This window comes from Vombatus ursinus, unplaced genomic scaffold, assembly GCF_900497805.2.
Source record: "Vombatus ursinus unplaced genomic scaffold, bare-nosed wombat genome assembly UNPS02014810.1, whole genome shotgun sequence".
Taxonomy (NCBI): domain Eukaryota; kingdom Metazoa; phylum Chordata; class Mammalia; order Diprotodontia; family Vombatidae; genus Vombatus; species Vombatus ursinus.
Genome location: NW_020954588.1, coordinates 319,124 through 334,602, shown reverse-complemented (window position 1 = coordinate 334,602; position 15,479 = coordinate 319,124). Strand labels below are relative to the sequence as shown.

At 35.4% G+C, this 15,479-nt stretch overlaps 1 protein-coding gene across 1 annotated transcript in view; it reads left to right on the top strand.

The window, feature by feature from the left end:
• Positions 1 to 15,479, top strand: part of CUL3 (cullin 3) — a 108,784-nt gene that overhangs the window by 71,222 nt on the left and 22,083 nt on the right. Inside the window, exons 4-8 of the mRNA XM_027875884.1 lie at positions 816 to 976; positions 2,331 to 2,445; positions 3,217 to 3,445; positions 7,076 to 7,221; positions 12,713 to 12,889. Of these exons, the coding sequence (XP_027731685.1) occupies positions 816 to 976; positions 2,331 to 2,445; positions 3,217 to 3,445; positions 7,076 to 7,221; positions 12,713 to 12,889 (828 nt within the window). The remainder of the gene's footprint in view (positions 1 to 815; positions 977 to 2,330; positions 2,446 to 3,216; positions 3,446 to 7,075; positions 7,222 to 12,712; positions 12,890 to 15,479) is intronic.

Genomic DNA, 15,479 nt, shown 5'->3' with positions numbered 1-15,479 from the left:
ATGGTCAAAACTTACATATATGATGGTGTTCGGTACTGGGTGTCAAGTTTTAGGATGGGGTTTGATTAGAGAATATCCATAGAACAACCACGATGGCCAAAACTTTGAAATCATCAGTCATCAGACATTTATTAAATGTTTACTGAGCATCTACACTCTACTAGACTGGTGGTCATACCATATGGTCTGTAGTGGAGAAAATGTGTGCACAAATAAGCATTTACAAAATAAATACATGTTTTGTCATGAGAAAATTCCTGTGGAGATCATGCCACCTAGGGCTCAGTTGAAGACTTACTTATCCTGAGCTGGGGAATGTGGGCCTAACTGCTTTCAAATATTTCAAAGAGTGTAACATAGAAGGAGGGATTAGGCTTGTTTCCTTTGTCCTCGGAGGGCAGAATTTATGAACAAAGGGTGGATGTTGCAGATTGACAAAAGGAAAAGTTTGTGAACCTAGAGAGATATTTGAAAATAGAAAGGGCTGTCCCAGGATCAGGGCTATTCCTCTTCACAAAAGGTCTTAAAGCAAAAGAAGAGGAGGGGGGATCAGATAGCTTCTGGAGTCTCTTTCAACTCTCAGACTCTGATTTTTCTTTAAAACGATAGAAATGGCTAGGCTGCTTTGTATGGCCAAGATGACTTTTGTGTGTGACTTTTGATAATTAAAACAATTTTTGTATGATTTTGAGTATGAACAAATAATCTATTTTTACCTGAAAATAATACATTGAAAGAAATTTTACTTATTTTTACTGATCTGGAGAAATTAAACAATTATCTTTATATTTGTTTATTTTGGTTTTAAATTACAGGACCGTGTCTATGTCCAGCAAAATAATGTGGAGAATGTCTACAATTTGGGATTAATTATTTTTCGAGATCAAGTTGTACGATATGGGTGTATTAGAGATCACCTCAGGCAAACTCTGCTGGACATGATTGCAAGAGAGAGAAAAGGAGAAGTTGTAGACAGGTATGATGTTTTTGGGGTTTTTTTTTTACTGCTGCAATTTTTAAAATGGATAACACATAGATTTTATAAATAGTGACAATCTTTGAATAAATATTCTTTGGCTGATCAGTGGTTGAAATTACAGTTTTGAAAAAAATCAAATGCATTAAATTTCCTTTCTTATATACTCTTCTTAAAGAATCAAAAGCTTTTTAACTTTAAACAGCATGAATATTTTTCAGAAAGTAAATCTGCGTATTAGATTCCTGTAGACACTTGTTCTCCATGTTGACTTTTCATACTGTTTCATTCTCATACTTCTCTTAACCTGTTCTAGTAGTTTGTTCTGTTGACCTTTTTCATGAGAAATCCACATTCTGTTTTTATTGTTTCATCTTTTTTCAGACTTTTAAAAATTAAGCCCTAAAGTCATATCAGCTTTGACATTTTTTAATCAAATTTTCTATCAATTTTTTTATTTCATTTCTGATAATAATAGTAGCCAGTGTAACTCTTTAGGGTTTGCAAAGCACTTGAAAAATATTATTTCGTTTTTATCCTCACAACAACCCTGGAAGGTAAGTGCTATCATTATCCACATTTTACATTTGAGGAAATTTGAGGCAGGCAGAGGTGAAGTGACTTGCCCAGGGCCCCACAGCCAGTAAGTGTCAGAGGTCAAATTTTAATTCAGGTATTCCTGACTCCAGGCTTGACCTTGGACACACTATGATGCCCCCTACCCTGCCTCTAGATTTTATTGTGGTACTTGGTAGCATGTAGCATGAACTTTGCAAGATGGTTCTTTCAATGCTCAGCAGCTTTTCGATGCAGACTTGTAAAATACATGACCCTTATGTTTCACTGCTGGGGTCAAGATTGGCCTGAAGCAATCTGAAAGGCAATAGAATTTTCCTTTTTCAGTCTGGTAAATAGTTCCCCTATTTATAGCTGTTTGTGTTTTATTTGTAATCCATCAGATAATATTAGGTTCTCCAAGATACATACAGTGTCTTAATCAGCATTGACTAGAATTTGAAACAGCACAACATTAGAACTGGTATATATTCCTATCTACATGATGTGTGCTCTAGTAGTGGCTACTTGAGTACAGACACAATTTCCTTTTTCTTTTTTTGTCGTCGTATCATCACCACCTACCATACACCAAGTATTTGCTGATTGATTAAGAATTAATTTTATAACAAAACTTCTCTATCCCTTTTCCAGTAAAAATAAGTTACTTATGGGAGACTGTTTAATCAAATTGAAAGTTTCATGAATATAATACATTTTAAATCATTTTTCAGTGTTTTAATCCTTTTTAAATGTTTATTGCTCTCTGTTGTCTAAACTGTTAAATTTCTTTTCACAGAGGTGCAATAAGAAATGCTTGTCAGATGTTAATGATTCTAGGTCTTGAAGGAAGATCAGTTTATGAAGAAGATTTTGAAGCCCCGTTTTTGGAGATGTCTGCAGAATTCTTCCAGGTAAAGTAATATTGATGTAAATAAATATTCTTAGAATGTGTTCATGTGCAAACAGCGTAATACAATTAGGAGTAAAGTTTTCTATGTAAATAAAATATATGGGAAACGACATTCCTTTATGTGACAAGTAGCACAAACTATTTTAATAATTTCATTTAGTTGAAATGTTCATTTGTAAAACAATATTTCAAAATAGGCTGTATAGTTACACTTATTTTAAAGTAAAGTTTCTGTACTGGCCAGTGATAAAAGTTTTGCAGGAGGTGCTAAATGGCAACTTGGAGAATTCGGTTGTTCTTTATAAATGTATGAAGTCCTGGGGCTTTTTAGCAAGGTACACTGAGAAAATATTTTCTCTATAAATTTGTGTAAAGATACCTTCTCATCTGTCATGTATTTTTCATACTCTCCTTAAAGTTGATCAGATTAGAATTAGAAAGGATATATAAGCCAGGAGTAGAACTCTTTACAGGGTTGGTTTTAGGTTGCTAGACTAATTCAGCTTAAAGGTATGCTCTTTTGAACTTAAATATCATTGTTAAAGAGCATCATTTCATCTTAAAGAGCATCATTTCACCTACAGAATGGATTTTTTTTTTAAAGTACTGTCATAATTAGGTCCCTTGAACAACTTACATAAAACGTTTATAGCACATTTTCACAGTATTGTCTTGTGATCAATAATATACAAGCCAGAATAAAAACACATTTATTTTACATATAGAAGGTCTTCTGCCAGTAAAAATGTTAACTTTTTTTTTTTAATTACAGATGGAAAGTCAGAAATTTTTAGCTGAAAACAGTGCTTCAGTTTATATAAAGAAAGTAGAAGCAAGAATTAATGAAGAAATAGAACGAGTGATGCACTGCCTGGACAAATCGACTGAGGAGCCGATTGTGAAGGTGGTTGAGAGAGAACTAATTTCCAAACATATGAAGACAATAGTAGAAATGGAGAATTCTGGGCTTGTGCATATGTTGAAAAATGGAAAGACAGAAGGTACATTTAAAAAGTATTGAAGTGTTACAAGGTTCTTTAAGTTTTATGAATCTTTAAAATTAATTGTGATTTTTCAAATATTGATGTAGGTTCTTCAGGGGTAATAATAGAGCATCATTCTGGCATTACTCTCTTATTGATCTTAAGTACTTGAGCTTCTGTGCTTCTGGGGTGTCTGCCTACTAAGAATCTTAGACCTGTCTTAGAAGAACTTTATAATCTCCTGCCCTCCCTTCTTTTCTTTCTCCATTTTCCCTCCTTCACTTGAGTTTCCCCTTGACAGAGAAAAAAGGTGAGCTCCAGGATGCTTTTCCTACAAATTTTAAAACAAGTAATTATAAGACATTGATATTTTCCCAAGTTCCTGAGCTTCTCTTTCATGATTGTTTGGAAATTGAAGCATTGATTTTTTTGTCTGTTAATTTTTTTCACAGGAAGTTTAATGAGATTTCAGTAAGGTTGTGGTCAAATATTACTTTTGGCTTTAGTCTTTAGTAGGAAAGTTCTTAGAATTATAAATATATACATATTGAAGAACACTGGAAGGTAAGACAGAACAATCAGAAACTCTACTTAATAAGATTGAGAAAAAAGTTAAATGCTCTGCTTTTTTGAGGTTAGCTGTATTATTGACATTCATGTTTAGATTATAGAATTATATATCCACTTTGCCACACTACCTCCTTTTGTCCTTATTTTCCTAAAAGAGTGACTTCAGAAAAGACAGAGGCAGTTAACAGCTTAATGAAAAGATACCACAGGAAGCAATTGCTTTTATGATACTTGCATTGTCATCAAATTTGTTTTTAAATTAATAATGTAATTATAGAAATATACACATAAATACAACTATCTGATACTTTGTGCTTCCTATCAAAATAGTCAATAACCATTTTCTGTACACCCTATTTTACTAAAAGGAGTTAGGGAAAGTTTCTAGGTATATCTGAAACACCCAAAGAATTCGTCGAAAAAGCTATTTGATTCATAGTAGTAATTGCCTGAGGTGCCAAAGGTGTTCCAGCAGTCTGGATGAGAGGTGATGAAGGCTTGAACTAGTTGAATTAGGGTGGTAACTGTGAGAAGAATGAAGGAGAATGTATACAACACATTTTGGGGAGAGAGAAACAACAAGATATAGTAACTGATAACCAGTCAGGTGCCAAATAACTGTAATTGAGTGGTAGTCTTGCATAGTTAATAGAGTACTGAACTTGGAATTCCAAAGAGCTGGGTTCAGATCCTTCTTATGCCACTTGTATTTTCCTGGCCACGTTATTTACTTTCCTCATCTATAAATTGAAGAGTTGGGCCTCAGTGACCTCTAAGATCCCTTTCAACTCTTGATCTATGATCCTTTCTCTGTTTCTGTGACCCTCTTACTCTCATGCCTGAAATGTTCTCCTTCCTCACTCCTGCCTCTTAGGGATTCTTGTTTTCTTTGAATATTCAGATCAAGTTTTACTTTCTGCCAGAGCAGTGGATAGAATGGGGAAATCTGTACTCAAGAAGACCTGAATTCAAATCCAACCCCAAACACTTTAGATGTGTGGCCCTGAGCAAGTCACTTCACCTCTGTTTACCTCAGTTTCCTCAATTATAAAATGGGGGTAATAATAGCAACTGCCTCCCAGGCTTGTTGGGAGGATCAAATGAGATCATATTTATGAAGTGTTTAGCATAGAGCATGGCTCATAGTAGGCACTATGCAAATGCTGATTATTAGTGTTATTGTGGTTATGATTATTAAATACAAAAATTTTTTTAAAAGATTTTTCTCATATTTGGTCTAACATTGTACTTTTCCCATGTTATACAAAGGGTGTAGGGATATGAACTAAACTGAAGAGTAAATAGTGCTAATAGGTCATTTTTACCTCTGTTGTCAAATAATTTTTCCCTTTCTTACATCATTGCTGACCAACCTTTTCCTTTTACACACAAAATAAAAGAACCACGTGCAAAATATATGCAAGCTATGAAAAACTTTTAATTACATAAGTACAAATTTAATAATGGGATAGTTGGGTACCAGTTTGCCCAAAGTGCTTTTGTTTCACAAAATTTTGTTGAGTATATATGTATATAAGTCAGACTCAAAATACCCATTTTTTAAACTTGAGAAATTCAGTAGTAGATGTTGTCAGGTTTCTGATTAGGAGATTCTGATTAATCATTTACCAATTTAAGGGAATATTTTAAAAACTTAGTTGATGGAAATTAATAATTTAAAATATGATTTCTATATTAAAAGGTGAAAAATTTTAAGCCAGATGTGTGGATAAAAATAGATTTATACTGAATATTTATATTCCCCATTTTGTTTTTAAAATGTGTAAAATTATTTTACTAACAAGTTTCTCTGTCTGAATTAACCAAAATAATGAACATTCTCTTGTTAGTATTAATCCATTTAAAATTTTTTCTTTTTTAAATAATACTCTGAATATATTTCAAGTAATAAATTGATAATACAGGTAATAAGACCATTCTCAAACTATTCATTTTAAAAAAGAAAAATATACTCATCAAAATAGTTCACTATAGGAATCTGAAAATTTTGATGGAGTTGCTGCCCCTCTTCCTCACACCCAACTTCATAGTAGTCAAATCCTGAGATTCTTAGCCAACTAAGTGAAAAACCTCTCTGAATTTAGATAGGTTCATCCTTGTTTGACAGATGTGATAGCTATCATTGGACTTGTACAACAAGCTGTTCCAGCTACTCTTACTGTCACAGCCTTCAAGAATATGGTGTCACTTAGAGTAGTATTTTATTATAATAATCTTTTCTTAAATTTAAAATTTCTTGCATTTTAATCTCAAGTAGCTATAAAATGGGAGATGTTTATATTTTAAATGAAACATGATAAATTTAAAGTATAACAGAATCTTATTTTAATACAGATATTGTGGTAGAATATTGACTGGTTCCCACTCGAGGAATCTGTAGAGTTACTCTGAGAAGGTATATTCAAAAGCAGACTTTCGTTTCCTTATGAGTTTCAAATAAGGCTAGCATGGATGAGGAGAAATTTTCAGATGATGTTTATCTTAAGCAATTTTTCACTATCTTTTTCTATATGATTCTTACATTCTTTAGCTGGTGACTAGTCATGGTTATCACTTTACTTTCAAAAGATGAACAGAAGCAGAAAATGTTTTCAATACCCATAGAGTTTCAGATCATTTTTATTTTCTCCCTAATTGTTATCATAAACATTGTCACCATAATTAAGTTTCATTTTTTATAAGATATTTATAGCAATGATATGTCCAATACTAGAATTAGGGTAGGTAAATTAATAAAAAGTTCTCCTCTAAAATATTGATGATGTCATTTTGGAAATTTGTTTTGCTATAATGTGTTCTAACTGATTTTGAGATCTCTTCCTCATAATTTGACATTTTAATACATTATATAATTTCCTGTTATGGAAAATGAGTTTGATTCAGATTTATTTATTTGGTATCTAATTCTAGTTGGATTGTTTTTAATTGCGTAAGTGAAAATCATAGTGGAGACCACTAATTGCATCATTAATCAAGTCTTCATAAAATACTTTGTTTTTATTTTTACTCATGTTATTTAAAACTTACTGTAATCAGTTTTTTTCTTTCTAATTCTAGACCTTGCCTGTATGTACAAGTTATTTAGCCGTGTGCCAAACGGTTTGAAAACAATGTGTGAGTGTATGAGCTCGTATCTAAGGGAGCAAGGTAAAGCCCTTGTTTCTGAGGAAGGGGAAGGAAAGAATCCAGTTGATTATATTCAGGTAAGTATTTGTACATCTTTATTTGAGTATTTCATTTAGCTTTTTATAAGATCATAACAATAGACACATTTAAGAGTTTTTTTTTCAATCCCTCATGCCTTACTGTAAACAGCTTTGGGCTTGACTATGCCATGAAGGAACACATGACGGTTAGATATCTTAAGTATGGGGAGAAAAGTGCTAAATTTGTGAGTTTTGCATTTTCTGTCAGGGATCTAGACATAGCTGATTACTTTGGTTTGCTAATAACTCTTGGCTGGACCTCCTTACTAAAATAAGTACCTCTAAGAATGGAAGTATATCATAAAATTTATGAATATTCTAATTGTTTGAGGCATTAATATTTCACAAAGAAAACATAATTATGTTCTTAGCGGTTCAGTGACTTTTTTTAACTTCTAAGCAAAACCAACAACTTTATAAAGTAAATTATCATAATTATTTTAGTTGTGTATATTTTAACTCAAATCACTAACCTCTTTAAACACTCATTTTTAGTTAATGCCATCATTGTGTTGTATCTAACTTTATTGTCCAGCCATTAAGATGAATCTATCATCTCCTCGCTGCATGTAATTGTGTACAAAACTATATTGAAGTGCTTTTCAAATCTTTAAATAAAAAATTACATGGGGATATAGGTGTCCAGCCCTGTAGAATCACAGAGTAACAGGATTTGATAGTTGATTTAAGGAGAATCCCTGCTGTACCGTATCTTACAAATGGTGATCTAGCTGTTTGAAAACTACCAATGAAGGAGAACCCAACTCCTATTGAGCCATCATATTCCAGTTCTCAACTGCTGTAACTGATAAGAAGTTTTTCTTGACAATATGATTAAATTTGTCTATGTGATTTTAAAATTAAATATATAATAAATTTTACATTTTTGTTTCTACATTTCTGATTGTTCTTCCTTCTGGATTTCCTTCTGTTTTCTTTTGTGCATTTTTTAGAAATGTTTCATTAACAGTTTTTGGCAACAAGATTGCTAATCCTCAGCCCTCAACCACCTTTCTCTTTTTAAAAATTACTCCCAAACCACCCCTCACTGCCAATAAACTTGTAAAAATAAGCATAGTGAAAGAAAATGAATCCACACAGTGAACATGTCCAAAAATGTATGTTTTTTATGCATGTTGAGTATACCTGTCTGTGAGGAGGTGTGTGGGTTATATGCTTCATTATAGGTCCCATGAAAATGTGGTTTGTCACTGTTTCATCAGCGTTCTTGAGCTTTTTAAAAAAAGTTTTAAATTTATAACTTTTAGATTTATTTTACAAGTTGGTTTGTTTTTTTTTTTTAAGTTTTTTTCCCTAACAGTACTGTTGTTCTTATATGAATTGTTCTCTTGGTTTTGCTCACTCTGCATCAGTTTATACTGCCTAGGATTATCTGAAATGTTCTCTTTCATCATTTATTTTCTTTCCTTTTTAATTTATTATTCATTTGCGATTTTTTTTTGAGTTCCATATTCTCTCACTCCCTCCTGCTCCTCAGCCACCCATCCAGAAGGCAAACTTATAAACTTATATAACTTATAAACACTTACAACCATGAAAGCTTGCAAAACATATTTCCATATTAGTCATGTGGGAATAACAAAAAAGGCAAATGTTTCATTATTTCCTAAGAGCAATAATATTGTTAAAGTTGTATACCATGGTTTGTTCATCACTTCCCATCCCAGTTGATGGAAATCTCACTCCACCCTCTAGATTCTGCTTTTTTCATTCCCAAGTCTTTTGCTTTTGGAATTTTAGGAAATGATCAGTGGATTCCGTCTTCCCTCTACAAATTTTATTTACAGTGTCTTGAAATGTGGCATCTTGACTTTTTTAATGAAAATTTTTCTGGAATCCAGTGTTTCTTAAACCATTTCTTCTTGTCTCGCTTCCAAGGCCAGTTATATTTGATATGCTATAGCTTCCTTTTTTTTTTCCTGCCTCAGTCTTGATTTTGTTCTAATATTTCTGGCAATCTCAGAGATTGATTTCTCTTTGATGTATTCTAGTTTTTAGGGAGTCAGTTCCATAGGAAAAGCTTACCACTTTCTTTGATAAGCTATTTATTCTTTTTCTTTCCCCAGGATCTTTATCACTTATCTCTTCATTTCTTCTATGTCTCCATGCAGTCATTGTGGAAAATCCATTTTTTCTTTGAGTCCCTCTTTGCTTGTTATAGAGTTATTCTCCCCTACATTTGGGGGAATCTCTAGATCTACGACAATTTTGTGTACTCAGAGTGTCTTCTTTGGTTTTCTTATCTGTTCAGCTTTACTTTCTGAAGCAGGGCTTTGCCAGGGCTGGGCTCTGACCTCTTCTGCACTTTTTGGGTCTTTGACCGTGTTTGGTCTCACACTCTCTCCAGGTTTCTGTGCTTACCTCCCCTTCCTGGGGTTAGGGCTTTGTGGCACCAGAGGAGCACACTTAGTTATGTATCCTTTCCTATGGGGGTTCTGTGGTCGTTCTTCCTCCTTACCCCATCTCAATCATGGTGTAAAGGCCATTGTCTAGCCCTTCCAAGGTCCCCACCCTGGAACTTTGTGACCTCACCTCTTACCACAGTTTTTCACTAGATGACTGCCTACTGGGTTGTGTAGGCACTATGTCTCTTTGTAGTTTTTACCCACTGCTCCTGGTTCTGCCCTCTAGGGAAAGGGAAAACTCCATTCCTTCTTTCACAAGACATCACATTCACATGAGACCTATCATATACGTACCTTCTGAGTCTTTCTTTTCTGTGCCAGGCTAAACACGCCCCTTCCTTCACTCAGTCCATAAAAGTCATGGACTCACGACCCATCACCATTTAGACTGTCCTCCAGGCATTCTTCAACTTAGCAGTGTCATGTCTTTCTTAGACTGTGGTCTTTGACACTGAGCGCAGTACTCCAGATGAAGTCTGAAGAGGGGAGACCACAATGAGGCTGTCACTTCCCACTTCTTCAGCTATGCACCTGTGCTCTCACCATGGCCTGAGATCACATTAGGAGTCAAAGTGCTGACTCATGTTGAGCTGGCAGTCCACTTAAACCCCTAGATCTTTTTTCAGAATAATTGCTGCCTGCCCATTGCATTCCATCTTATATTTTTGAGTGGTTTTTTTTGTTTGTTTGTTTTTTGTAACTTATTTATAGTAACTTGTCGAATTTAATCATCTTAGATTCAGCCCAGTCCTCTGGCCTGTCAAAGATCCTTTTGGAATATGTTGTTCACTGTGTTAGCTATCCATTTCAGCTTTTTGTTATTTTCAAATTAAATTAATATGGTGCCTATCCCTTTACCCACTTCATTAATAAAAATATTAAACACATGAGACTGTTTAACCACAGATATTTCTGCTCATCCATCTAACCAGTTCTGAATCCATCAGATTGTTTTATCACATAGCCTGTGGCGTTAGATATTCTCCCCAAGAGTAGTGCAAGATACTCTGCAGATGCTTTTCTAAAAACTAGGTATTAATTAATCATCTTGTCAGTAAAAGAAATGCAGTTAGTTTGATATGACTTTACATTCAATTTTTCTTCTGTTACATGTAAACAAAAATTTATAAAATTTGTTTTTTAAACTTTGAGTTCCAAATTCTCTCCCTCCTGTCTTTTTCCCCCTCCCCCACTTGAGAGGGTAAGCAGTTTGATATAGATTATAGATGTACAGCCATGTAAAACATTTCCATGTTAGCCATGGGGCAAAAGAAAACATAGACCAAAGAGCAAGAATAAAAAAGAAAGTTAAAAAGTGTGCTTCAATTTGCATTCAGACTCCGTTAGTCCTTTCTTTGGAGGTAGATAGCATTTTGCATCATGAGTCCTTGAGAATTGTTTTGCATCATTATATTGCTGAGAATTGATCATCATAAAATATTGCTGTTACTACTGTGTTCTTCTGGTTCTGCTCACTTCACTTGCATGAGTTCATATAAGTCCAGGTTTTCTGAGAGCATCCTACTCATCATGTCTTACAGAATAATAACATTCCATCACAATCACATAGCACAACTTGTTCAGCCATTCTGCAAATGCTGGATATCCCCTTAATTTCCAGTTCTTTGCCACCATAAAAAAACTGCTATGAATATTTTTATACATATAGGTGGTCTTTTTTTTTTTTTTTTAACTCTTTGGTATACAGATCTAGTAGTTGTATTGTTGGGTCAAAGGATAGGCACAGTTTTATAGCCCTTTGGCCATAGTTCCAAATTGCAATACAGAATGGCTTGATCTGTTCACAACTCTACTAACAGTGCATTAGTTTCCCTTCATTCCCTCCAGCATTTGTCATATTCCTTTTCTGTTATACCAGTCAGTTTGATAGGTGTACAGTGGTACCTCAGAGTTGTTTGAATTTGCATTTCCCTAATCTATAGTCATTATGACTAGTTCTTAATGAAGCTAGCCAACCTTTTTGGAATCACTACTTCACTTTTCAGATGTTCACCAGTCATCTTTTTAATAACCAGTTGTAGAATTTTCTTAGGAATTTAGCAACTCTGCCGCCTCTTCTTAACTGTGGATGATATTTGTCTTTATCCTATCTTCAGGTACTACTACCTACCATGACCTTTGACATATCTAATTCATTATTATTAGTAGATTCACATAATATCTCCCCACCTTAAAATACCAGGCATGGTAGAGTTATGAACTAACTTATCCAACCGTCCTGGAGAACAATTTAGAACTATGCCCAAAAGGCTATAAAACTGTGCATACCCTTTAACCCAGTAATACCACTTCTAGTTCTATCCCAAAGAGATCATAAAAATGGGAAAAGGACCCATGTATACAAAAATATTTATAACAGCTCTTTTTGTGGTGGCCAAAAATTGGGACTTATGGGGGTGCCCATCAGTTAGGGAATGGCTGAACAAGTTGTGGTATGTGAATGTGATAGAATACTATTGTTCCATAAGAAATGATGAATAGGCAGACTTCAGAAAAACCTGGAAAGACTTACATGAGCTGATGCTGAGTGAAGTGAGCAGAACCAGGAGAACATTGTACACAGTAACAGCAACATTGTGTAATGACTATCTTTGACAGACTTAGCTCTTCTTAGTAATACAAGGATCTAAGACAACTCCAGAAGACTCAATGATGGAAAATGCTGTCCATATCCAGAGAAAGAACTATGGAGTCTGAATGCAGATCAAAGCATACTGTTTGCTCTCTCTTTTTTTTGTTTCTCCTTTCTCCTATTTCCTCCCATTGGTTCTAGTTCTTCTTTACAACACGACTAATGTGAAAATATGTTTAATATGAATATGTTTGTAGAGCCTATATCAGATTGCATGCCATCTTGGGGTGGGAGGAGGGGAGGGAGAGGGAGAAAATTTGGAACTCAGAATGTTACAGAAGTGAATGTTGAAAACTAAAAATAAATAATTTTTTTTAAATTTGAAATATCATGCATAATATCATTCTTAATATTGGCAAAAATTAGAACTTACTAAAATGTTGTTTTGGGTTTTTTTTCCCTTTGTAAGGGTTTACTGGATCTGAAGAGTAGGTTTGACCGCTTTCTCCAAGAATCATTCAATAATGACCGGCTCTTTAAACAGACAATTGCGGGTGACTTTGAGTATTTTCTCAACCTCAACTCCAGATCCCCAGAATACCTCTCGTTATTTATTGATGATAAGCTTAAAAAGGGAGTCAAAGGAGTAAGTATGAATAGAGTTGAAACTATGTAAAAATAAAATAGATCAATAAGTTAAAACAGTGAAAAGACAATTCTTTTTATGATTCATGCATAAGTGCATTCTATGAAATTTTTTATGGATTACTGTGTTATTTTTACATTGTGAAACATAAGTACTTTTTATATTTCAATCAGTACAATAAGTATCGTGACCGAATTATAAGAAAGCAAAGCTATGGTACGTTTTCCTCTGTGAATGAGGCTGCAACTACAACTGTCATGTCTTCCTTTTTGTACATATTTATCAATGTGGCCCACACTTTATATTCTTGGAATCATTCAGTGGGGTTGAGTTATTCATTCTTAGTTCTGCTAGATAGGTGATATACTAGACACATGGTTGATACAGAGTTATTTATTGTGTGGCAGCATCATGCATTGAGGTAAGGGATAGTCAGTCATCTACCATTTATTAAGCATCTACTATGTGCCCTGTATTAAGCTGTAGGGATACAAAGAAAAGTTAAAAAACAAACTGAACAGTTCCTCTTCTCAAGGAGCTCACAGCCTGATGAGGGAGACAACATGCAAACAGCTATGTACAAACAACATAGATAACAGGTTAAATTGGGCATATCAGAGGGAAGCCACTAACTTTAAAGAGTATTGTCAAAGCCTTCTTGCAGAACGACTTTAGCTAAGACTTGAAGGAAGCTAGGAAGCAGAGAGAGAGTGTGTTTAGCCTTTAAAAATGCTCAGAAGCAGGAGATAGTGTCTTGTGCTAGTAAGAGCCATCAAGGTGAGTGTCACTGGACCATAGAGTAGGTGGAAGGGAGTGAGTTGTAGGAAGACTGGAAGCATGTGTGGTGGGGGAGGGGAGGTGTTATAAAGGGCTTTGAAAGCCAAACCAAAGATTTTATATTTGATCTGGAGGTAATCTGAAAGTCAAGGGAGTTTATTGAATAGGAGGGTGACAGTCAGCCTTGTGTTCTAGGAAGATCAATTTGGTAGGTGATTAGAAAGTGGACTGGAGTTAGAGGCAGGGAGACCAGTTAGCAGGCTATAGAAATAATCCAGATGTGAGATGATGAGAGCCCACATTAAAGGTGGTAGCAGTGTCAGAGAAGAGAACAAGACATTTACTAGAGATGTTACAAAGGTAGAAATGATAGAACTTGGCCACTGATTGGATGGGGGTGGGGAGGAAGATGAAGTGTGGAGTTGAGGATGACATCTATGGTTTGAGCCTGGTGTCAGGCTCACCAACCCAGTCTGGGTCATTGGAGGATAGGTACAGTAAGGAGGGTAGTTAGAAGGAAAATCATAGGTTCAGTTTGGGACATGTTGAGTTTAAGAAGCATATGGGATATCCACTTCAAGATGTTTAAGATCTCTCCAGTTGCCATTTGGAGGTACAGAACTGGAGGCAGGGAGAGTTTAGAGCTGGACAAATAGATCTGAGAGTCATTTGCATTGAGATGATAGTTGAATCCATGGGAATTGATGGGATCACGAAGTGAAATACTACGGCGGGAGGAGAAAAGTGGGCCCAGGTCAGAGCCTTGGAGGACATCCACTGTCAGCAGGTGTGACATGGATGAAGATCCATCACAGGAGGAAAAGAAGAGGTGGTCATATAGGTAGGAAGCGAAACAGGAGAGAGCTGTGTCATGAGAGCCTAGAGCATGGATAGGGAACCTGTGGCCTCAGATTTCCCACTCCCCGGCCTGAAGGAAAGAGTATTAAGGACAAAAGAGTGAGCAACAGTGTCCTAAGCTGCAGAGAGGTCAGGAAAAATGAGGACTTCAGAAAAGGCTATTAGATTGGACAATTAAGAGATCATTGGTAACTTTGGAGAGAGGAGTTTCAGTTAAATGATGAAGCTGAAAGCCAGACCACAGAGAGTTAAGAAGACAGTAAGAGGAAAGGAAGTGAAGGCATCAATTGTGTACCTCCTCAAGGAGTTTACTGTAAAAGGAAGAAGGGCTCTAGGATGACAGCTAGTAGGATTGGGATGGCTCAAGTATGGATTTTTTAAGGATGGGGGAGACATGGGCATGTTGGTAGGCAGTAGGGAAGCAGCCAAGAGACAGGAAATGATTAAGGATAAGTGGTAGTGTGAGCAGTCTGCAGAAGAAGATGGGATGGAATTCAATGCAGTCACTTGTGCATGTAGAGAACTTTACCTTGGCAAGGAAATAGGCCACCTTTTCCTGTGAAACAGATGTGAAGGAGGAGATAGTGGCTTAAGATATGTGAATGAAAAGAGATGGAAGAGATGATAAGGAGCTCTTGGCAAATGTCCTCTTTTTTCAGTGAAGTGTGAGGCCAGGTTCTCAGCCTGTGAAGGTGGAAGGAGGAGGAGCCTAGGGAAAGGATCCTTTGAGAAAGGATGAAATATTTTTTATAGGAACTGGACATTGATCTCATTATTATCAGAAACTCCCAGATGAAGAAACCAACATTGGTTCAGCACTTTGTCTGCAACATAATCTTAGCAAATTGGCAAGAGCACTGGGAAATTAAATGATGTTCTGGGGATGCCTGTAGCCAGTATGATTCAAAGGTGGGCCTTAGACTTCAGTTTTTCTGGCAGCAGAGCCAGCTTTCTG